The sequence below is a fragment of the Artemia sp. Qi Xiang Cuo genome, chromosome 12, assembly GCF_049724085.1.
Source record: "Artemia sp. Qi Xiang Cuo chromosome 12, ASM4972408v1, whole genome shotgun sequence".
Lineage (NCBI taxonomy): Eukaryota > Metazoa > Arthropoda > Branchiopoda > Anostraca > Artemiidae > Artemia > Artemia sp. Qi Xiang Cuo.
In genome coordinates, this window is record NC_142805.1 from 46,138,168 (window position 1) to 46,164,547 (window position 26,380).

At 34.9% G+C, this 26,380-nt stretch overlaps 1 protein-coding gene across 1 annotated transcript in view; it reads right to left on the reverse strand.

Moving 5' to 3' along the window:
• The window catches only part of LOC148946187 (uncharacterized), a 221,695-nt gene that overhangs the window by 98,957 nt on the left and 96,358 nt on the right, over positions 1-26,380 (reverse strand). Inside the window, exons 4-6 of the mRNA XM_089097628.1 lie at positions 18,665-19,493; positions 16,265-16,362; positions 5,757-5,960 (exon numbers count right to left, since the gene is read on the reverse strand). Coding sequence (XP_088953754.1) covers positions 5,757-5,960; positions 16,265-16,362; positions 18,665-19,493 — 1,131 coding nt within the window. The remainder of the gene's footprint in view (positions 1-5,756; positions 5,961-16,264; positions 16,363-18,664; positions 19,494-26,380) is intronic.

Below are 26,380 nucleotides of genomic sequence, written 5' to 3' on the forward strand. Positions count from 1 at the left end.
GCCGAAAATGATTGGATGGCAACTAGCCCCCTCCACGCCCACCATTACCCCAAACACATCCAATCAAAATTTTGAGATAGCCATTTTGTTCAGCTTAGTTGATTTCCAGATAGAAATTATATTTTTGAGGAGGACACTCCCCCACAGCCCTCTGGGCAAGGGTTTTAAGTTATGCCCTGGGGGCGTATAAGGTTTTTATACAAGGTTTTATGGATTTGCACTTTACTGGAAAAAAAACAATTAATGTGCATTGTCAGTTTAATATACGTATACTGATATTTAGTAATCAAAATGTTAATATTGTTTGATTTATTAAAGTTATAAAAGTAAAAACATTTATATTTTTTCACTAAAGTGCAAATTTTGTTCTGGCCTTGGGAAGGTATAGGGGTTTTGAGCCCAACGTATGTTAATTTCTGCTCGTTTTGAGTTTGACTCGGTTATTTATTGTAATTTTTGTTCGTTTTGGGTTTCGTTTATTTATCAATGCTGATTTGTGGTAGTTTCACGCCTGGTGAATTATTTGATTTTATTTTTGGTCATTTTTTGTTTAATGGAGTTCTTTACTTTTCTTTGAAAAACTTATTTTGTGGAAAAAGTTTTTTTAATTAATAAATACCATAAGACAATCCACGCAATAGGGAACTAAATAAGACGTATCTAAATTATAAGTATATTGCGTATTACAATCGTGATACGGAAGATACATTTTTCCACAATTAGCTATTTTTCTATTCTTTTCATTGTGTGACATGCATTTACGCTTCATTAACTTTCACCTGATTTCCTGTTTGTTTTATTTTTCTCAGTATTATGTTCGCAAAAATACGGTATATACTTTCAAGGTTCATCAATTAGTACTACTATTTTTAAACATCATTTATCATTGCTTGCAATTTGTATCGTTAATTTTCCATAGCTTTCAGATGAATAGCGTGAGTAAAAACTAAATTGAAAATTGAGTGAAAAAAGTTTAATTGCTCAATCTATTAGGCACAAAAAGTTGTTCGCGCATACTAACTTTTGAAAAGTAGTTTGATAATTTACTATGCTGGATATGAATTTCTTTGGGCATGCAACACACACTTTCCAGTAGCTGACAACATGAAACGTGAAATACGTGAACTTCTTACATTTAACAACTATACTAAAGAAAAACAAAAAATACTAATTCAGATACAAGTTGCAAAATACAATAGCTCCTTGAATACTCTTTGAGTTTTGTTTCTATCCAGATTTTATAAAAAAAAAGCTCTAAAATTATTAGAAATCTGAATTTTATTAAAGTACTTCTTGAATCTAGCCCTTTCACAAAAGGGAACTTCTTAAATTTAAATGCTTTCCTAAAAATGAAAGCGACAAAAACACGAAATAGTTGGTTCATGGGTCTTCCAAATATGAGGCTTAAAGATGGTCCAAGAAACCATTTTTCTCAAAAAGAGGGCATAGAAAGGGGTAAAAGACTTGTTGCCTTTGATTTGTTCGAAGTTACAGCCTTAATTCCCAGGGACAAAGGTAATCCAAGGGTTCCTTAATTCATCCATAACAGTGGCTGTGATCTTTATATCTGGTAACTGAATTGAATTGTTGTACATTTTGGGTTTTGGATATTTTTTAATTGAATTAATTCTTGTTTGGGTCAAGTTTGAATTATTCGATGACTTTATTTCTCTTTATTTTAGGTTTTAGTATGGTACTCAGGATTTCTTTAAATAGTTTTTTTTGGAAAACGTTTTTTTATTGTAAAAGGAATCTCAATTAACGTAATTACCGACCTATTATAGTGCTTTTAATAATAGGATTTACTATATCTTGTAAAATTTTTCTTTGTACTTTCTGTCTATAGCAAAGGAGAAACGGGTATATCTCTGAACCCCTCATTTCTCTTCTTAGTTGAAGGGCCATAAAACAGAGATCAGCGCCATCAGTTATGTAAGGTCTTACGTCGCATCCTTTACATTCTACCTTTACTTGTCAGGTGTTGGGATCCTGCAATTGTGTAGACCGAAATCTTCTATCAACCCTGATCTCAGGAAGATGCAACATACCCATCGTTCTAATAAAATTAACGAAACCTTTGTCTTAAATGGACTACTTATATAATTTGGACCTCTTGCACGTTGGACAAGAAGGACAATACCACCCCTAAGGGAAATTTTGGGCATTGTGACCGTTCTGATCTGAATCCTATATTTAATCTAAATTTGTCTCAGTAAAGCTGGTGATTTGTTTTCGTCTCAGAAAAGCTTTTTTCCTATTTGTTAAACTTGTGAATTTAATAGAATAATTCTGTTGACACTATTAATATACTCCCGATTTGTACTTCCTGTCTCTTGTATTGGGGTATTGGGCAAGGGGTAAAGCTCACCCCTTAGAACTTGCAACAACGCTTCTTCTTTGTTGCATTCTTCTTCAACCTTTTCACATGATTCAGATAATTAAACTTACGTAGCTCCAGCATTTTTATTGGAGGGAGATGCAAGAGGGGTCCAGATCGGGATAGTCAAGGGGCATGGGCTATATAATAATCTTTCTCTCTCCAAATTGTTGGGGGGGCATTGCTCCCTCTTGCCCCCCCCCCCCCTAAGACGATCCTGGTAGTCACACTAATGCTTATTTACATATGCTCTTAAAAGCTAATTCAATAATCATAATTACCCTACTACCTAGTTCATCTTTTGACTTTTATTTAACTATAGTGACCTTTACATAAATGTGAACTTTCCATAGTATTTCTCTTGCAATGAAATACCAGTCGTAACAAAGTAGTACTGTGTCAAACATTTATAATAGTATTGGTAATTTATGATAGTTTTATTTTCTTTTATAACGAGATTTTTCTTCCTCTGAAATAGTTGCCATAACAACATTACTCCCTGTAGTCTATTTAGCCTATTTTTGTGAAAAGAATTATCCCAGTGAAACAATAGCACAAATAAGCTGCTAATCTTTGATTCTAGGACAGTTTATACTTTTTCTCCCTATTTTTCCTTGTTATTGGGAAATTTCGTTTATTCATAATCTTTCCTGGTTGTAATAAGCAGCTATAAAATATCGTTTTTGTCAACGCGTAATGGTTATTTAGCGTACTACCACCCTATCCCAAGAGTTTCATAAGTTAATTAATTGACAAATATAGCCTGACGAGGTAATCGTCGTTTCCGTAGAAGGAAGAAAGTTTATATTTAAATTTTTTCATAACATCACTAAACTTTGAGGTGACTTTATCATTTGGGAAAAATGAGTCTTTAGTTTGATACTTTACCATTTCATTTTTTTTTTTTTTTTTTTTTTTTTTTTTTTTTGAGTGGATGGCAGTTCATGCTTTGACGTGTACCAAATAAGGATATTTTTAAACTTCTTGGACTGTGACTTCGCTTAGCCTTCTTATTAATATATAAAGGGCTTTTTTTTGCTAGTTTCATGCCGTTGTTACCCACGTACAAATAACCTTGTACTAAATATGATGCATAATTTAAAACGTAAATTCACTTATTTACTGGGAAACATTAGCCAAAACAAATCCCAAAAGAGAATTGAAATAATTACTTTTCCCGAAAAGTTTTCGTAACTGAAATCCCATTAAGGGAAAACACTACCAAAGATACAGTGACCAAAGAAGAAGATAATAAAGAGATTAGATAAAGCACTGATGAGTAAATAAGGTATTTATCAGTTAAGGCCATTCGATACGCCAAAAATCATTTTGTGAGTTACAGAGTCGGCCGAAAGCCCCAAAGACAAAGGGTTAAAAAAGACAAATAGTGGATTTTCCTAGCACCACGGGATACTCCCGAAGTAATTTTGGTAAAAATTGATAGAGGATCTTCAATGTGTTAATAGTTCGAAAAGCAAACCAGAGGCTAGTTTAAAATAAAGAAAACTTATAATCACCTACTAATTGCTAAGCAAAGTGCTGTCCATTCAATGCAGGCTACATAATCATAAACAATAGCCTATACATCCTTTATCGGCAAGGTCTTCAGTCAAGGCGGGTAGCCCAAAAGGGAACACACAGAGCTGTCAAATTACTGAAATGTTAATTCTTTTCAGCTGCTTTTGAATTTTTTCCAAGTAGGTATGGTATGTATGATATGTATTTAGCAGGTGAGCCCCAGGACATTAATGAAAAAATTTTGTTTGCGAAGGAGCCAGTGAAACAAGTGCACGAAACGTGATACCTTGGTTTCTACCTGGGTCACAATATTTCATGGAAACGACATAGTGATGTTGCAACGAAAGACGCACAAGGAGTTACAGCAATTTGACATTTTAAGAATTTTCTACCCCCACAAATTTTGGTACTTTCCCATTATATGGGCCTTTAGGGTTAACCGCTGTAGAGTAAGCAATGCTAAAACACGTTTTTGATGTGTTAACCACTTTAGAGTAGGCAACTATAGCATGACTTTAATTGCGTATACCATATTAAACTGTGTTTTTTCGGGGGTTTATGGGGGAAAGGTACCTAGGTTAGGTTTGGTTACGTATTTATTATATACTATGCTTTACCCTCTCCCCCCCCTAATGTGCAAATATATAGTTCAAATTTATTTCGAAACTATTATATATTCATTTTATTTTATTTTAATAGCATTAACCAAACTTGACTTTTTAGAAAGGCCCATATAATGGGAAAGTACCCATATTTTATTAATTTTATATAATGCTTTAGTCCACCCATACATTTCATATGGATATGCGTTGTGGTCAAGCAAATTTTTGTTCAAATTTTAAACGAGTACAAGTTGTTCAAAACAAAGCTATACGACTTATTGGTGGATACTTGGAAAAAGTCAATGACACTGAGGTATGTTTTAATAAACTCAAAGTGCTTGATGTCGGTTAACTTCGTGACTACCAAGCAGGAATATTCTCGTATCAGTGCTGGAATTGTTCCAGTCCGGAGGTATTTCATGGTTTTTACAGAGAAAATAAGTCACTTCATAGTTATAATACCCGCAATGCTGACAATCTAGTCACTGAATACAGAAGTGGATTAAAGGAGGTTTTTCTGTCAGATATATAGGTCCTACGGTTTGGAATTCGCTTCCAGTGACCATACGTGCAGAGGAGCACCTTGGTTTATTTAAGAGAAAAACGAAAAATTTTCTTTTGGGTCTTGGTTCATAGATGTTTTTTGTTTTTTTTTATGATCAGAGATTGGTCATAGTTTGGTTGTTTATTTATTACTATTTATTTTCATTTTTTTCTGTTTTGTTCGTTTGTTAAGAGTTTTGTTTGTTAAGTGTTTGTTATATGTGTGATCCCCCAGTATCAAGTGCTTTTATGTGTTTCTTTGGGCAGCCACTTATATCATTTTATAATAAACAGAATTGAATATAATATTTTTAAGGACTGCCCTTTCCTGAGCCTTAAAAATCGAATTCAGCTACGTTCAATCGAAAAAAAAATAAAATTCACGCTTTCTAATGATGTAAGTTTCAGTAAATTTGTATATCTCTATCTCCACCGCAAAACAGGAGAAGTTGAATGGTTTTCTAACATTTCCAATATAGAAGGTGTCGGTTTTTAGTTTTCTGTCCTTTTCTGTCTCTTATCCTAGCTCTACAAGTTATGGCAAGATCGCCCTATCAATTCTAATAACTATGGGCGCACAAATTAAAAAAGTTTATAATGAACGAGATAAGGTAATCCTTTGAGGTATCGAAGCCACTTAACTCCCTTTTCATTTTGAAAATTAGCCCGTCACTTTAGAACTAAGAAATATTGTATTGTCAAAAAGTAAAACTTACCTAAGAACGGTTTTGTCTCACATATAAACATATTCTTTTTTGAACAGTCTCTTTTGAGCCAATAGAAGGCCCCAGTTTTCCTCCCCGCAAGTCGCTTGCTTCTAAAAACTCCTTTCAAAGCAAGAATCCTTTGACGGATTTCTACGCAGCTTTCTTCCTCAACCTCAAATCCTTCTGTTAAATTTGTTTTACCGGAAAACCAATCTAAAACAGGATAGCATTCATGTTTTAATTAGGTTTTACGAAAAGCAGAGCACACTCAAAATACAGAATCAAATTGCAATCGAAAATAAGGCTAATAATTATTAACCTTAATTAATGCTAAATCCTAAGTATACTGACTAACAGGCTGTTTCATATTTGACTCTCGACCATTCCAGAAGCCTAGAATTAGCATGAAATTAAGAGACGAAAAACCTATTAACGATGAAGACACACTTGGGTCAGTAGCGTCAATCAGGAGGAGAGCATTCCCCTAGATTTTTTTGCCACCTTCCAAAACTTTCTTCCCAACCCCCTAGATTGAAAATATATTTTTTGGGGCGGTATTTTCACTGAAAATGCCTTTTTTCGTATTTTCATTGAAAAAAAAATGCAAATTTGCCCCCCCCCCCTCGATTTTGAAAAATATATTAACTCACTGAGTTATCTTCTATGTAACCAATCCTTCTATTTAGGAGTCACTCCCAGTAGGTGACTGACAGAGATTGGATATTGAAAGTACCAAGAACAGCAAAATGAAAACCCTTTTTGCACCCTGGCTCAATCAGAGGTCTATTCATTGCTGAAAATAAGAATTTTCTAAGATTTTTATTTTCATTGTTATTCAAATATCAAAACATTTCTTTTCGTTTAAAATTCTCTCTTCTTTACCACACTGAATCGTGAAGGCCTATAACCTGAAACTTTTCGGTGCAAAAGAAAAAGCGGTACCAAACGGTTGTACAGCCCAAATATAGACATGTATTACTAAATTCAGTCGAATGTAACACCCATTTGCTATTGAACAAATGGTTCTAGGCATTCAATCCCCCGCAGAAAATACCCCCCTCTCCGTGGAAAATACCCCTGACGCAAAATACCCGGAATATACCCCCCCCCCCCACGGAAAAACTGCAATGAAATTACCTCCTTCGGAAAATACTCCCCCCCCCCCACCATGGAAAATAAGGTTTTCCAAGTTTGAAAATTTTATTTGAGTTTTGTTTTAGTTTCAACCCAGTTTCAACGTTTCAACACATCATAAGTATCTTAAAAACTTAGAAATAAAAACCGCAAATCCATTTTGTTGAGAAGTCCATTTTTTTCTATTATACTCCATAGTTTTTTACTTTGAAGATTATTTGACTTAATTTCTGCTTATTTTGGTTGAATGAAGCTTTTTACTTTTCTTTAAAAAACTCGTTCCGTATATTTCCCATTAACAGATACTATCTGTAGGCACTATCTGTATGTAAATACTATATGTAATTAAATAAAAAAAACACGTTTTTCAACTGAAAGTTAGGAGCAAGGTCAAAACTTAAAACGAGCAGAAATTATTACGTATATGAAAGAGTTTGCCTCTTTCTCAAGACCTCGCTCCATTCTTAAAGAATCAGGACAAAAAGTCAAAACTTTAGCGTAAAGAGCAAGGTCTTGAGGAGGGGTCAACCTGTTCCATGTACGTAATAATTTCTATTCGTTTTTAGCTTTAATATTGCTCCTTACTTAATTCCACTTATATAATTCCATTCTAGCTGAAAATTCCACCCAGAAAATTTCTTGCGGATGAACTCGGATGAAAAATTCTTCGTAGCGGACTTTCAGTTGAAACAGACATTATTTTCTGATTGTCTTTAAAATCATGCTGGTAATCCCCTCCTCCCTGGAAAAGTTTTAGAGCAAAAATCCAGCAAAAGGGTATTTTCCAGTAGTTTTTTTGGGGGGGGGGGGGGTACAAAATAAACTTTAAAAAACGGATCAAAATGTGAAATTGATTTCTGGGAATATTTCTGGTCTACGCTGTTATAATGAAAGTAAAGACTAGAGAGTAACATTAAACTCCAAAATGAGCTGAATTTATTACGTATAGTAGGGGGACTTCCCCTTCCTCATTCATACTTTCACCTCATGGTCGCAGAAATTTCCAAGTGTTCACATTAGAACAGAAATTGAGAGTTCTAGTCCTAGTTCAAAGGTCCAAAGGGATTGGAGACCAACCATCCTCGAAGGGGTGGTATTTTTCCAAGGGGGGATTTTATGAAGGGGTATTTTCCGGGGGGATTTTACGTGGGGGATATTTTCCGGGGGTATTTCCGCGGAGGGGTATTTTCTGGGGATTATTTTCCGTAAGGGGTATTTTCTGCGGGTGCATTTTCTGGGGGGTATTTTCCAGGGGGGGGGTGGGTAAACACCGGTCACCTGAACAAATTAAGGCCTATAATAGAGTAGTGGATATTTACCAAAATAAAGTAGGAGAAGTTATGTTTTTTGAATCAGAAGAAAACAAGATATTATTGATATTTCAATATCAAGCTATAGGGATCAAATGGTAGAGCCTGTCTTTTGCTACAACAACAACAAAACATAATTCATAATACATAATGTATATATATAGATAATACACAATGAATACACAATGAAATTTGGTACTTGTCGGTTATTTGAAACACATTCAAGAATTAAGCTTAGGTTACATCTCAGAAAACCGGTTTCATAGCTACAAAATCAAGTGATGAATGATACAATGCATTGGACTTAGACAGAATACATTAGACTTGTATAATTTGGGCAATATATTTGCAAAGTAGGGGTGGGGGTTGCGTTATGTTAGGTTGGGTTTCCATAATTTTGTTTCTAAAGTATTGTTTTATCATTATGTTGTGGTATTTTTCATTAGGATTAACCTAACTTCACGTGTTTCCAATAACCGACAGGGACCTGCAGTTTTTTTGCTTTTTTTCTGCTGATTTTTTGCACACATTCTTAAATTTTTAATTTGGCACCTGCTAAGCGTAAAAACTGCATATAAGCACTGAAAATTTCTTGCATAAAAAACGAGCTCCCGAATTTTCTCAGTTTTTTACGATGTATATGGTTGTGTAACATTCCACTGAACCAATTTAAAGAATCACATATCATTTTTGGCGTCCTTGGTACTTTGAAGCAGTTGATACGCATTGAATGGCACATTCAAAGAGATTCAAAATGTAAGAAATATATATACATATATATATATATATATATATATATATATATATATATATATATATATATATATATATATATATATATATATATATATATATATATATAGTTCGTTTAACGAACTACTATATATATGCATGCATATATACATTTTTTCTTGAAAAAGGTGCTATATATTTTATTTTTGAAATTAGCACCCTGGGATTTTCCGACCAGAAAAATTAATCTAGATAGGTCACGAGTTTGAGAAAAATCGTTTAGAGCCTCAATTTTCGATAAAATAAAATTCATGTGGGTGAGATCACATTTATATACATTTCAAGAGCAAAAATTAAATCAATCTCCCCCCCTCCCAGGGGTGGTCGTATCGTTTTTAGTATCTATGACGCATATAACATCATACAAGATGACGAATGACTGAACAGCTAAAGAAAAAGGCATGGAACAAGAAACAGCAAAAATCACACTGAACTGCAAGCAAAAATGTTGCACAGCCAAATCAGCGGTTTGAAGACAAGGCAAAATTACAATGTAATGAAGGAACGTGTTAGTTTAGCGTGCGTCATCTGTGAAGGATGTAATCATAGATTTATAATTTTAGATGCGTCTATAGATGTAATATATCCTTTAATTATTCGACCCGTATTGAATAACATTATTCGCTGCTAATCGCTGAGAAGTTTGAAAATGTTTAGGACTGTGTTTAACTGTTTAGTGATCTTTCCAATACGAAACGTTTTAGTCATCCAAATCGTGTATTTAAATTTTGGAGCGCATAATACGTATAGGTAAAACCTCTGTTTTGAAAAGGGACTAATTCTAACATATTTCATCATGCTGCTACTACAGTCTTATTTAGGAACCTCTCAGTCACTGGAATGATTGAGAAATTACGAAACACATGTGGATTGCTACCAAAGGTGACAAATCCGTGTTCTTATTACCCAAGGATGTTCTTGCATTGCAATGTTGCCCCTCTTTTTAGTTATCATTGCACCATAGGCAGTAGCGTCAATCCGGGCGGTGGGAGGATAAGTGGTAAGTACTCCCTCGATTTTTATCCCCTCTGGATTTCAAAAAACGCCTTTATCGAGTCTTTTCGTTTGAAAACGCCCTTTATTGGTGTTTGTTTTTCATAGAAAAATGGAAAAACGACAAAGTTATCCCTCCCCCCCCTACATTCTAAAAGATGCATTTGGATTTCCTTACCTTCCGTGAATTGGTGCCACTGAGCCAAAGGCATCCAAAAAACCCTTTCCCTGATAAAAAAAAAATATCTCTTGTTTCACTATAGCCTACCTGATATAGATACTGTAGTCTGGTGTCAAAATGTTGATGACCAAGTCAATTCGCTGAAAGTTTATGTAGTGTGACTGTTTTATAGTACTTATAGTGCGTTGAAAGACGACAACGTTAGCAAATCGAAAAATTGCTCAAGTTGTCCCCTAGCAATATGGTTCTAAACACCTGATCAAATATAATAGTCCAGATCTAGACGAACTTTCAAACTGATTTCAAGAAAGTTGGTTAATAGGTAGTGCATTGCTGTAAGTCTTTTTACTGACAATTCCTTAAAGTAATCTCGTAAAAATTATAGAGGATGGAAAAACTATGGAAGTATTTTTAAATTCAGTGTAAGAATTTCCTAGTTCTTTTAGTTCGTAGGCCATGAGCCGTACTATCCGAGTCGTTAGCGCCCTAGTTTTTCAATCCTGTGTCTGTAAGAGCAGGGATTGGAGACATGGTGTCGTTGATTATTTGGTTCGCAGCGGGGGTTACTGGTGCGACTCTGTAGCCTCAGCTGGACTCGATCCAGCTCCAATTGAGTACCTTGAGAAATCTGGGGTAAAAAAGAGGAAGTGTCAGTTGTTTTGTCCCCTACCGTGCATTGCACTACTGGCCAAAGGCAGAGAATGAAGAGTTCTATGCCTGCACTATGTGGACCTTTGATCAGAATACGAATTTTTTTTAGCCTTTAAGAGAATAAAAAGTTTTGTTTTATTTCTTACTGTAATTGTTGACTTTGTTTACAATTTTAACTTATTTATACTTTGGATTACTGATAAGAGAAAATTTAACTGTTTAAGAAACTTCTTTAATGCAATTTTATATGGCAACTTTCAAATTGTGTTCAGTTTGTTTTATGTACACTCATAACGTTTCCTCAGGTTTTCCTTTTTTATTCATTTCATTTGCTTGAATTGTCGATGCTCCCGGGAAAAAATATACTGTAAGGAAAATGCGGGTGTTAAGAAACCAAAATTACCTTCTCAAATTGAGTATACAGGACTGAACTAGAAATTTTTCTTAAGCTAATTATAATTTTGCCTTTCCTAGTATAATAGAAAGGCCTCATTGTGTCGAGTTCAATATAAAAAGCTATATTAGGTCAATATTTTAATTCTGGGATAAGAGATTTCAATCTCAGTTAGATATCAATAAATAAAAGTTCAAATAGGGATAAAATCCTTTTAATAGACAGTGATGTAATAGAAATTCACAAAAATACCAGATATTTCGGTTTTACTACTGATGACGGTCACTGTATATGTGACCGAAATATCTGGTATTTTTGTGAATTTCTATTACATCACTGTCTATTAAAAGGATTTTATCCCTATTTGAACTTTAATTTATCGTCATGGAAAGGCAGTGTGGTCTCCGAAATTATCTACAGTTAGATATCAGTGTTATTATATGTGCTTATCACCATGTTGGGCACTTATTTTTATGACTATTGGATTATTCTTTGGAGATGTTTTCTTTTGTGATTTGATAAGTTTTGCAAACGTGGTATTTTTATGAACGTCTTAAAACAGTCTACAAAAAGGAAGATGCGAAAACTACTAAATTTAATCTGCTTAATAAATGGACCATTAACTAAGAGCAGGCTTTCACGGAGAGGGGAACTCACACCATTAACTTTCGTTAATAGGAAGAGGCTCAAAAAGACAAGTGTGCAAAGTATTTTCATTAAGGGCATTCATGCGTGATTTTACAAATTGATTAATACAAATAAAAGGGTTTGAATATACCGATTTCATTACCGAATTTTGGTTGAAAGGGATAAAGCGGCTCTTGAATTATCAAAATTACTCAGAATAATTTAGTTTTGTACAATTTCATTTACACTTAGCATTTCAAGTTGGACTTTCTCAATTTTTCATTTCACTTAAAATGATTTACTTTTTAGACCATGAGAGACTGGACCATACAATGACCATCGCTTGTAGACAGTCCTTAGTTTGTTTGGACACTGTTTAGACATGAACTCATATTACTTTAGTCCTTGCTATATGATTCTTCATACTGTTTGGGGCACAAGTCCACATAGTGAAAGCTACGTGTACTTCTATTGGTATCAATTCAGGAAGATGTAGGAGGACGTAATATTCATAATCTAGGTGGAGAAAGGAGTCTGAAAATATATTGCTGGGTTCATCATTGCCTATAAATATGCTGATTGCTGTGTAATGTGAACTTAACAGGACTGGCACGTAGGTATCGTCCAATAAGAGGCAGCACACAGAGCAGGGCTTTAGACGAAAAAGGCTAAAAGCTCACAAGAATGTTTGAATTTAGTGCAAATAAAACTTAAAAAAGACATAGCAGCAGCCGATGCGCGCTTTAGTATTTTTCTATTTCATGACATATCAATTTGCCGATGCCCCTTTAGTATTTTTCTATTTGATGGCATATCAATCTATTTGGAGGTCAATAGCAACAACATAAATGGCACTTCTATAAGAGAAAACAAGGGAGTATGAAGAAATTTACTAACTTTATCAAAAGAATTTTCAACAGAAAATGATTGGTTAATTTTGAGTTCAGGGTGAAATACTAATTCTAAAGTTAAATCTGTTTCTTAGAATACTCAATTGTCAGTTAATCGGAAAAAGTTTTTCTTTCGTTTTTTTTAAAAATAAAAATAGGAAAAGAGATATTTTTCAATGAAAAAAGAAAAATAAATTTTTCAGAATCCATGAGGGGGCAATAATCCCCCCTACCAACATTCAACACTATTCGACGCGCCTGTGCACTTCACAGTTTACAGATTTAATTTCGTTGATTGAATCTGATCGATTGATTGTCTGATTGATTCATTAAATTTTCATGATCAATACAAAAAGACTGTACCTTCATATCAGCTTTTAGATTTTGGTATATCTGTAGGATTGAATAGTGAACGAATAATTTTTGCGCGAGAAACTTTTGCTTTGATTGCATTTTGCTTGGTTGAAATTTCCAGTGCCAATTTATTGGAGAGTTTATTTTAGCGTCACATGGATTCTGCATGACTGAATTTGCGCTGGTTATCTCCTTTCTTCTATATATCTCTCTCTCTGTTAAAATTTCTCATTGATGTCCTTACACAAACTGCACGAAATTACAGCAAAATCATCAATCGGCCAATTTTTCTAATATCACAGAATTTTGTTAAAAAAGTGAATCAAAGAAAAACAGATAAACCGCCCATAGAATATGGTGACTAAAAATGAGCGGGGAAAATGTTCCAAGGTAGCTGTTATCTCCTAGATGAATTAGGACAACTTTTCTGTTGATTTACAACTACTAATTTTTATAAGTCATTTTTGAGACCTCACTGGCTTAGCATGACAAGATGAAAAATAAAACTCGTAAAAAAGAAAAAAAAACGAGGATATTTACAGCTAGTGAAAATTCAATGCAGATATTCTCGCCCAGACCTCTGATAGACCATCCTCAGTGCAAAAATAAAAAAATATCATAAAAAACAACCACAAAAATAAACAAAAACCAAACCATAAAAAACACCATTAAAATATTACAGGACTCTTTCTACGTAACAGTGAAAGCGTGTTTTTATTTTAGCGGTGTTTTTACGGTTTTTTTTATTTTAGTGGTTGTTTTGACGGTCTGTTTTTATTTTTGTACTGAGGACGATCGAGCAGAGGTCTTGGCTAGAAAATCTGCATTGCATTTTTACTGGCTGTAAAATATCCTCGCTTGAGCCTTCAATTGTATAGTTAAGTAAGTGAGTATTTAGTTGTTTTTATTCTTCGAAGGTTTTTAGTCTTCATTTCTAAGGTTGCTTTGTTCTCTTAATTTTTTTTTTTCGAAGCAGAGTACGGAAAATATACAACGGTCCAGAGTATAATACACATTCTTTGCTATCATTGGCCTTATTCCGCTGCTGCTACAACTGTAGATCTTTCGTGGATTTTGTTTATGTTAAGCCGCCAGAAGCCGTGAGTAAAAACCCTAATATAAAATATTTGTGATGATGTGTTGTGATGAAACCATTTAAGTGAATAGTGAACATCATTCTTGTCCTAAATTCAATATGCTTTCTTTTTACTAGTGAAGAAAAAGGAAAAGTAGGTAACATACTTGTGTAACTCTACCCTCTAAACTTCATTCTCTCCCCCTCCCCCCACCCCCAATTCAATATGCTTTCTTTTTACTAGTGAAGAAAAAGGAAAAGTAGGTAACATACTTGTGTAACTTTACCCTCTAAACTTCATTCTCTCCCCCAATTCAATATGCTTTCTTTTTACTAGTGAAGAAAAAGGAAAAGTAGGTAACATACTTGTGTAACTTTACCCTCTAAACTTCATTCTCTCCCCCCCAATTCAATATGCTTTCTTTTTACTAGTGAAGAAAAAGGAAAAGTAGGTAACATACTTGTGTAACTTTACCCTCTAAACTTCATTCTCTCCCCCAAGTCAATATGCTTTCTTTTTACTAGTGAAGAAAAAGGAAAAGTAGGTAACATACTTGTGTAACTTTACCCTCTAAACTTCATTCTCTCCCCCTCCCCCCCAATTCAATATGCTTTCTTTTTACTAGTGAAGAAAAAGGAAAAGTATGTAACATACTTGTGTAACTTTACCCTCTAAACTTCATTCTCTCCCCCTCCCCCAATTCAATATTCTTTCTTTTTACTAGTGAAGAAAAAGGAAAAGTAGGTAACATACTTGTGTAACTCTACCCCCTAAACTTCATTCTCTCCCCCTCCCCCCCCCCAATTCAATATGCTTTCTTTTTACTAGTGAAGAAAAAGGAAAAGTAGGTAACATACTTGTGTAACTTTACCCCCTAAACTTCATTCTCTCCCCCAATTCAATATGCTTTCTTTTTACTAGTGAAGAAAAAGGAAAAGTAGGTAACATACTTGTGTAACTTTACCCTCTAAACTTCAATCTCTCCCCTCCCCCCCAATTCAATATACTTTCTTTTTACTAGTGAAGAAAAAGGAAAAGTAGGTAACATACTTGTGTAACTCTACCCTCTAAACTTCATTCTCTCCCCCAATTCAATATGCTTTCTTTTTACTAGTGAAGAAAAAGGAAAAGTAGGTAACATACTTGTGTAACTTTACCCTCTAAACTTCATTCTCTCCCCTCTCCCTCCACATTTCAATATTGCTTTCTTTTTACTAGTGAAGAAAAAGGAAAAGTAGGTAACATACTTGTGTAACTTTACCCTCTAAACTTCATTCTCTCCCCCTCCCCCCAATTCAATATGCTTTCTTTTTACTAGTGAAGAAAAAGGAAAAGTAGGTAACATACTTGTGTAACTTCTCTACCCCTCCCCCCCCCAATTCAATATGCTTTCTTTACTAGTGAAGAAAAAGGAAATAGGTAACATACTGGTAACTTTACCCTCTAAACCATTCTCTCCCCCAATTCAATATGCTTTCTTTTTACTAGTGAAGAAAAAGGAAAAGTAGGTAACATACTTGTGTAACTTTACCCTCTAAACTTCATTCTCTCCCCCTCCCCCCCAATTCAATATGCTTTCTTTTTACTAGTGAAGAAAAAGGAAAAGTAGGTAACATACTTGTGTAACTCTACCCTCTAAACTTCATTCTCTCCCCCACCCCCAATTCAATATTCTTTCTTTTTACTAGTGAAGAAAAAGGAAAAGTAGGTAACATACTTGTGTAACTTTACCCCCTAAACTTCATTCTCTCCCCCTCCCCCCCCCCAGTTCAATATGCTTTCTTTTTACTAGTGAAGAAAAAGGAAAAGTAGGTAACATACTTGTGTAACTTTACCCTCTAAACTTCATTCTCTCCCCCAATTCAATATGCTTTCTTTTTACCAGTGAAGAAAAAGGAAAAGTAGGTAACATACTTGTGTAACTTTACCCTCTAAACTTCATTCTCTGCCCCCCCCCCCAATTCAATATGCTTTCTTTTTACTAGTGAAGAAAAAGGAAAAGTAGGTAACATACTTGTGTAACTTTACCCTCTAAACTTCATTCTCTCCCCCTCCCCCCCAATTGAATATGCTTTCTTTTTACTAGTGAAGAAAAAGGAAAAGTAGGTAACATACTTGTGTAACTGAACGGTTCATGACTAGTCCATGAGTATTCACCTCTCCGATGACTTGAAGCACCAATCCAGAAGCCTGACTTACTCCTGTAATGGGGACTAAAAAGGTTGGAAAAGATTAGTATTTATTTCAAGTTGTATTATATCAAGCTTCTATTATCACATTTCACAAAAGGACGTTGGAATTAAAGACTTTTAAACTAATAGCTAAACAAAAGGGAATAGTAGTTCCTAACGTCTCTGGAAGATCTCTGGTCTGCAGTGCTCGAGGTTGGAGAGGCACTGTTGTCAATTTTAGTGTCAGCTGGCAGGTCAAAGCCTAACATTAAGTCAGCAAGTTCTAGAGGGTGACTTTCAAATTATAAAACATTTACCAAACCTGCAAAACTTCATACGAAAAGTCAAGAAAACTAAGGAAATCAACCAGCAAAAAAAAAGAAATAAATAAATAAAAATCAAGCTCAGGTCCGAGAGAAAAAAACAACAATCAATGTCATGTAGCATAAAAAAAAGATACACATTCACAATAGGGAATAATAAAATACATGTATGAGTCTCATTTAACTAGACTTTGATCTGTATGCTAATTGCTAAATAATTTTAACAAACCATCAGTAGGCTTCTCCTAGTGGGAGTTCTGACCTCTCTTCCACTTGAGACAAAAGCTTGATTAGAGCCCCCCTCCCTAGGTCTCTCAAAAATTTTCAGGCCAAATATAAACAAAATTTTTACTTATCAACAATTTTTTTCATTTACTTAAATCTCTTTTTTCTTACTTTAACCTCTGTGAATTTATTAAATATTTTGTCTCAATTGATTGCTTCTAATAGTTCGCGTTCTATGCTTGGTAAAGCTCGTTATGTCACTCTTGGTCAATAGTCGATCTGAGGAACGTTAATATTATTTAAGTTTACTATAAGACCACTCATGAGAATTGAACGAGACTTTTGAACTTGTTGTATGGTAAATTAATGGATAGAGAATCGTATGAGTGAAAAAAAGGTTTTTAGGAAAAAGGTAGATAAAATGTACTAGGAGAGAAAAAAATATGTATGTGAGGTAGGCTATTATAAAAAAGGAAAGCTATGGAATATCAAGTAAGAGATAAGATGCCGTTTAAATTAACGAGGAAGAATGTGAGATCAAGAACGATCTTTTTGGGATACCGCTTAAACATAGCTGGAATTATAAATGCCTAATCTCTATTTTTACTGAACATTCGGACAAATTGCTTTCTTCCAGTGATAAAACTCATTAGCAATTATCCATTTGCTCGTTAATGCCTACTGCACAAAGTTGTAGGCAAAACCACTTTATGGAACTTTATCAAATGGTTTAGCAATGCACAAAAAAACTGAGTCTGCAAAGAGACTATTGTGTAGAAGGTGGTTAATTACATCGTAAGCCTTTAGGAGATTTGATTTACCGACATTCCTGGTTGGAATCAATGTTGGAATCCCCCTCCAAAATTTCTACTACCTCTTCCATACGAAGTGGCTCTGGAGAAAAAATAAACATAACACATTGAAGCTTTATGGCTCTTTGCTATAAGGCTAAGACCTCTCATTTCATTAGCAGAGGAGTACTCAAGAAGACAGTTGTTGATAATACATTCCAGCAATTTTGATACATAAGAATTAAGGCAGATAGGCATACTATAAAGTGTTTAACTTTTAGTTTACTACCTTTTTTAAAGATTAATGTAGCATATGTGGTATTCCTATGGGTGGGCACTTCCTCAGAGTTAACTGAGCATTGCAATAGTTGGGTGAAAGGACGGGGAATTTCAGTCAACGTTTCTAATATGACTTGGTGGTGAACATTATCGGGGCCGGGTGATTGATCTGTCTTAATTCCTGACCTATCAACATCTAATTCAACAGATTCCGTTGGTAATACTGCACTACCAGTGGAGAAAGTAATTAACTTCCCATTAAACACTGGAAAAAGTAATTTCAATCTTCCATTAAACACACTAGAAAGCACGAAAAATTTGCTTTTCATCAGTTGCCCTTACTCTTTTGAACAGTATGTTACAGGGACCATTACACTTCTTTTTTTAATTACACTCTGCACAAAGACTGTTAGAGAAGATAAGTCTTGGAATATTGAGATGAGTCTGAGATGAGTCAGATGAGTCTGAGATGAGTCAGAGATGAGTCTACGTTTAAAACACTTCCTTAATTTTCTGTTGAGCAAATGAGTTTCCAAAAACCTTGTTTTAAGGGAGACATTCATAAAATCTTGTTTTTACAAAAAATTTGTATAAAAAAAAAAATCAAACGATGTTAAACACAAGCGTGTAGCATTCTGTAGACATTTTGTAAAAAAAAAAAAAAATATGTCTACCGAACTTATTAAAGATAATTGGCATCATATGACACAATAAATACCAACATACCTGAACCTTACAATATCATATATAGACTGAGAAGTTTCTTCATCCTTAAGTGTTACTAAATTACCATCCATCTGATCACAAAACATTTCTGCTTCTGTCCAATTCAACCGCTTCAAAAAAAGTTCAAAGCAAAATCCATTGAAGTAAAAACTTCCCTGTCTACACTTATTTACAACTGGGAAATCATATATAAAAGTATAATTAACAGATAGTAACAGATCATCTGGATATGATTTATCATGAAAAAGTTTCTTAATATGCCAGTGCATAAGATTTCCAATCGATTCCATTCCTAAAGTTGTACAAACTCGGCGAACACGTTCACGATCAGTAATTTCCAAATGGAAAAAGTTACAAAAGCCACTAGACACATCCAGCGTCAATTTTATTCTATATCCATATTGTGCATGTAAGCTAAACATACATTCTGAGTGGATGAAATCCTTTACATTAATTTCGAAGCACCCTGGGGTATCTGTCAGGAGACCCTTTTCACAATTAGACTTTTTTTTAAAGCTTAACGCAAAATCCATTTCCTTAACTGAAACTTCGTATATATGATTCCCTTCATTTTTGGCTTTACACATTTTCCCCGGAGGCAATAGTTTCTCCTTTGAAATATTCTTATTTTCCTCTATATCCAAAAAGTTTTTCGTAATGGCATCGTTGTTTCCTATTAAAGAAAAGAAAATTCTTTCAAAAGAACCAGGGGAGAACCAAAAGGAACAATTTGCAGCCTGTAATGGACATGAAGAATTTTCACTTCTAAATATGTCGTTTGAATTGATTGTCCCAGATGAGATGAACTTTCGAACCCATAAATTGCAACCTGAAAGAGAGATAATGGAATATAATCATGGTGCATGAAAGACAAACAAATATAAAACAAAACTAGCAATGGGACATCAGGTCAATAAAATCAACAAGAAAATGTGGAAGAACGGACGACGACCATCAATATGTCTTGAATATAAATGATAGAATAGAAAAGAATTGGGAGTATTTTGACTTCGGGACTCCAAGAATACTGTTTTAAGACTTTGTATGGCCATCGATATTACTAAAGATACTTACTTTTACTTTTACTACTTACATTTACTATTAAGTTTAATTGAAAAAATACTTTACAAAAAAGAAATTTTTCAAAGAAAAGAGAAGAGGGATATTAAACTTAATAAGATCAGCAGAAATGAATTAAACTGAATATGCGAATCAAACTAAAAACAAACAACAATCTCTATACACAAGAGTTTGGGTACTGTCCCCTTCCCTATCTGTAATAGCCTGTATAAAAAAAAAATTTTTTTTAACTGAAAGTAAGGAGCGACATTAACACTTAAAACGAAAAGAAATTATTCCGTATATGAAAGGGGCTGTTCAATTTGCATATTAATTTTACGTTTTTTTAAACTAATAATAACCTTATAATAACCTAAATTTGATTTTTGTTCCAGTTGTTTAAGAATGACTCCTCAATCACAAAGGCTGTATAATTAGTATAGAAACGTCTTTCAAAAGTCAAAATAGAAACTTTAGCGTAAGAGCGAGATATTGAGGAGAGGCAACCCATCTCATATACGTAATATTTTCTGTTCCTGTTAAGTTTTAATGTTGCTTCTCATTTTCAGTTGAAAAAACTTGTTTTTATTTAATTACTGATCGTTTTTTTTAAAAACGTATGGAAATCCAGATCCCCATCTATGGAAAATTTTCTCCCCCCCCCCCCCCGAGAAATTATCTCCGTGGAAAATTCTCCCACGTAACTTAAATTAGCGATATTATCGGAACTAATTTTCTAAGGCATGGTAACAAAATGGCCAAAGAGGTCGAAACTGTTTTTATGAAAATGAAAGTCACAAGTTGAGCAATTCTTAAATCACTGAAATGAAGGAAAGAAAAAATCTTTACAAGATATACGTAATAATTTATGTTCGCTTTGAGTTTTTGTGTTATTCCTTACTTTCAGTTGGAAAAAACTATTTTTTTATATTTAATAAAAACCACAACCCGAAGACATATTTTGTCCTTGGTTTATTATCGCACAAAAATCATGGTTATGAAGCTTCTTAAGATAAAATTAAATGGTAAGACTGGCCGGAAAATAACACAAACAATTGCTTATATCGGCTATTATTTAAAAAAATTCGAACTTTAGCGTAAAGAGCGAGGTATTGACGAGTGGGCAAAATTCCTCATATAGGTAATATGCGGGGTCCGCCCCTCGTCAATACCTCGCTCTTTACGCTAAAATTCAAATTTTGTTCCAATTCTTTAAGAATGACCCCTGAATCACAAAGGCGGTTTAATTAGAATAAATAGCTCTTTTGAAATTATTACAAAATACTTTAGCTTAAAGATCGAAGTATTGAGGAGGGCACAAACACCCTCATATACGCAATAATTTCTGTTCGTTTTAAGTTTTAATGTTATTCCTTACTTTCAGTTGAAAAAATTTGTTTTTATTTAATTTCTGATTTGTTTTTTAAATAATGCTGAGAATCCCAGCGTCCCCTTCATGTAAATTATCTTCTCCCATGAATAATTCTTCCATGGAAAGATCCTCCCACGTAACCGAATCCCTCCATCCCCCCCCCCCAGAAAAATCCTTCCCTGAAAACGTCTGTATACTTACCAATAACCAATACTGTATAAACAATGGGCAAAGTTCATAACTTGCAACCCTTCCCCTAGGGACTTTGGGGGATTAAGTCGTCGTCAAAGACATAGTTCTTAGATTTTTCAACCATGCTGAACAAAATGGCTATCTCCAAATTTTGATCCGGTGACTTTGGGAAAAAATGAGCATGGGAGGGGGCCTAGTTGCCCTTTAATTTTTTAGTCACTTAAAAAGGGCACTAGAGCTTTTAATTTTCGTTCGAATGAGCCCTCTCACGAAATTCTAGGACCACTGGGTCGATATGATGACCCCTGAAAAGAAAAAAAAATAAACACGCATTCGTGATCTTTCTTCTGGCAAAAAATACAAAATTCCACATTTGCGCAGATATGAGCTTGAAACTTCTACATTAGGGTTCTCTGATATGCTGAGTCTGATGGTGTGATTTTCATTAGGATTCTATAACTTTTAGGGGGTGTTTCCTCCTTTTTCGAAACTAGGGCAAATTTTCTGAGGCTCGTAACGTTTGATGAGTTGGACTAAACTTGATGAATCTTATATATTTAAAATCAGCATAAAAATTCTCTTCTTTTGATGAATCTATTTGTATCAAAATTCTGTTTTTTAGAGTTTCGGTTACTATTGAGCCGGGTCGCTCCTTACTTACATTTCGTTACCACGAACTGTGTGATTAAATAAAAAATAAGGTTTTAACCGAAAGTAAGGAGCAACGTTAAAACTTAAAACGAACAGAAATTATTCTGCATGAGAAAAGGACTGCCCCATCTTCAATACCCTGCTCTTTACACTAAAGTTTTTTTGTACTTTTAATAAAAGCTTCTGATTCTAATTAAACGACCCTTGTGTTTCAGGAGCGGTTCTTAAAGAATTGGGACACAAGGTCGAATTTTAGCGCAAAGAGCTAAAATTCGACTATATTGTCAAATAATATTGTATAATATTGAGTAGGGGGCATACCTTTTCACATAGGGAATAATTTCTGTTTGTTTTAAGTTTTAACGTTGCTCCTTACTTTCATCTGAAAAAATGTTTTTATTTAATTTCTGATCGGCTTTCATTTAATGCCCGAAAATCAGCCTCCCTCTCAATGAAAAATCCCCCCCCCTAAAAATTCCTCCATGGAAAGTTCCTCCCACGTAAAACCCTTAAACCCCAAGGAAATTTCCCCTGGACAATTCCATCATCGCTGTAAATTCCCCCAGAAAATTTCTTGCGGACGATTCCACCTCAAAGATTCTTCTTAGCATACTTTCATTTGAAAACAGATCGGTTATTTATTTTATATCTGATCGTTTTTCAAGGCCATGGCAGAAATCTCCCCTATGCGGAACGTTTTTCCCGTAAATCCTCCCCCCATATCGAAAGTTTCTCTCGCGTAAATATTCCCTGTGGAGGGTTTCTCCTGGTGATAATTCCCCCATAGAGAACTTCTGCCAAGGAATAACCCCCCCCTCCACAGAAAAATCTCCAAGAAAACTCTAACTCCGCTGAAAATTTCTCCTGGAAAATTCCGTCAGTACATCTCCACATTTAAAATTAAGTCACCAAAAAGAAAGTTAGGTAAATAAGGCCATTTTCGTTTATGAATTCTAGGAAATTCCTCCCGTATAAAATTTACCCTGGAAAGCTCGCCCCTGGAATCTTCCCCTTCCCCCAACAAAAATTCTCCCGTAGGAAATTACCTCGCAGAAAATCCCCAACCCCCTGAAAAACGTGTGTATACTTCCCAATAAAAATAGGCTACTATATGTAAACAAAGGGCAAGTTTCACAACTTGCCGCCCTTTCCCCAGGGGCTGTGGGGGGTCTTGTCATCCCAAAAGACGTATTTATTGGATCTTTTAACTATGCTGAACAAAATGGCTATCTCAAAATTTTGGTCAGGCGACTTTGAGGAAAAGGGCTAGGGAGGGGGCTGGTTGCCATCCAATTTTTGTAGTCACTTAAAAAGGACACTGTAACTTTTATTTTCCATTGACCCCTCTCCTGATTCTGTAGTACAATTAGTTCGAAAAATCACCCCTGGGAAAAACAAGAAAACTACAAAAACAACAACAAACAAATAAACAAACAAATGAACACGCATACGTGATATCTCTACAGACAAAAAAAACACATTTTTTCAATGGGTGCTTGAAGCCTCTACAGTGGAGTTCTCTGACACGCTGAATCTGATGGTGCGGTTTTCAATAAGAAAACCGCGGATCCTTGACTTTTAGGGGATGTTTTCCCTCTTTTTTCGAAAGTCTGGCAAATGTTCTCAGGCTCGTAGCTGAAGGGTAAAGTAACATTAATCTTAATGATTCTCTTATATTTGGAATCAGCTAAATCTAAAAAGCTAAATCTTTAGATGTATATGGCTCTGAAGCATGGACGCTCCGAAAAGCGGATGAAGATTTGCTAGATGTTTTCCAGAGAAATTGCTTAAGGATTGTTCTGGGTACCCGGCTGACTGACCGTATTTCAAACAATAGGCTATACGAAAAATGTGGTTCAATACCGCTTTCTAGGTCTATAATGAAAGAAAGATTGAGGTGGTTAGGCCACGTTGTGCGGATGAAGGATGATAGATTGCCGAAGATTGCTCTTTTAGGCCAACCATGTAGGGCTAAACAGAAAGCAGGTCGTCCCCGTCTGGGGTGGGAGGACGTCATAAAGAAAGATTTAAAGGAAATTGGGACTTCCTGGGCGGGTGTAAAAAGGGAGGCTTTGAATAGATTGGGGTGGAGGAGGAGCGTGCGTAGCCGTGTTGGCCTCAGGCGGCTTGGTGCTGCGATGAGTTATTAGTTGTAGTAGTAGTATATTTTGCTATCAAAATTTTATTTTGTAGTTTCGATTAGTATTAGGCCGAGTCGGTCCTTACTTACAGTTCGTTACCACGAACTATTTGAAAAGTATAAGCCTACTGTTTCATTTGCTTTAAATTGAATACCAGATGTCTTGAAAAGTTTTCAGTAAAGTACAAATGACACAGTAGCCCTTAGACTTTTACAGTTACGGAAGGAGGCAGTAGCCAGACTCTTGTTTGTAGTGATTTTTGTAAGTTTTAAGTCTAATTTAAAGTTTTACTCGTTTTAAGATTTATTTATTCGTTCTATTTGTTACTTGTCAGTACAAAAATTTTGATGAATGATGAGGAAATGGCGCATCTAGAAAGGGCAAGAAGGGCTGGTTGCCCTCCGATAACATTCTCTGAGTTTTCAGCTTTATACTCTCAGCTGTCCCTTAGATATTGATGATACGTCCTTCTGAGAATCAGCACACACACACACACACTGTGTTTTATTGTGTTTGGCATCTTTTTCCGAAGCTGTGAGGGGTTATTTCATCCCTTTGAACATAGTTTTTGAGCTTTTGGGTATTTTGAACAAGATATCTATTTCAAAATTTTTGATCAAGCATTTTTAGACAGGGGGAACTAAAAAAAGCACGGGAGAGGGCTGGCGGCTTTCCAACCGCTTTCAACATCCACCTCAACATATCCTGAAAGTTTCAACTCAATTCCCTGAGCTGTTCTTACAATATTGCAGATCCTCCTTTTTGATAAACTGGGCACACATAGTGCCTTTTGATTAAGTACAACATACCCATAAACATACTTAAAAGTTTCATCTTAATGTCCTTTGCCTTTTCAGATACACCCAGAATCAAATATTTCCCCCTTTCCTACTGACAAATCCAGCATTTAAACAATGGAAAAGTTCCATAATTTACAATCCTTTCCCTGGGGCTATGGGAGTAGAAAGGCCTTATTGAGTCGTGACATGACCACGTGGTTTATGGTTTTCTCAGTGAGAATGAAAAAACAGAATTTTTCTCACTTGAAAAAACAGGAATTTTCTCACTTTTATAAATGTTTTCATGGACGGTTATGTGTGTTGGTCAATTTATTTGATGTTTTTCTCGGATGTCAACAGTAATTTATGTCTGTTTTATGGTTTTTGTCAGTGAGAATGGAAAAACAGTATTTTTCTCACATTCATGGATGTTTTCTGGATTATTGAGTCTAACGGGTACCGGAGTCAATGACCTCTTCTTTCAAGGTCGATTTTTTTTTTGTTGTTGTTTTGGCCAAGTGCACGCTCGAGGCGAATGTTATGCCGTCCAGGAATTAGGAAACAGTTAGATCACGTGTTTCCTTCTCAGCCAATCAGCGAGTCGGATACATCTCCTGCGGCGGAGGATTGCAGAGAATATAAGGAAAGGGTTTTTGCCAAAGTTTTATTAGTCTGTGAATACAATTCAAAGGAGTGAGAAGAACAGTTTTGACTTTACTCATTTGGATATATTTTTGTGTGTGTGTTGATGATGGAGAATGGAATGTTTACCATATTAGAAGTTGATACTGGAGTTGAAGGTAATAATACAAGAGCACCAAACAATGCGGTGGAAATCACGAAAGGATAACGGCTTTGTCTGGATTGGGATGTAGTATATGCAAGATATGTGATATCCTTGAGTAAATTTAAAATTGAGGATCAACTATGTTTCGCCGCTAAAGTTGATATAGCACATGTGAATAGAATCCAACATGCTTTAAGTATAATGGTGAAAATTTTCAAATATAATAAATGCTATCACTAATTGCACATTCTTGCCGTTGTTGCTGATGTAATTATTCAATAAAATTGTTTTGAAATCGAAAATGCTCTCCTTCTTTTCGTGTCAAATTAAGTTAGGGCGAGCGATATTGTGTACGTCAAGAGTCAACAGCTATAGTGAAATGACTGAAAAATTAACATATGTGAGATAGAGAGGATTAGATCAAATCTAGTGTATTTGGAAAAACATTTGATTTTGGATGACAATTTTCTCGAGTTATCTCTTCAACGCAGGATATTCTCTCGTCAGGGAACAGTTGACAATATAATGAGGAATTATTCTCCCCAATTTGACTATTGTATGAAAATTTTAAGATGTGAATGTAATGTTTATACTTAATTTATCGGTACATTAATTGAAACAAGGCCGAATCATTTCGTGCTTACACTTTTGAAATCATTTCCAATAGATTCAATGTAGATGGCTCCCCCGCCATTCGAAAGAGGTAACGTCACAATGTTACTCCTCTCCCCATTC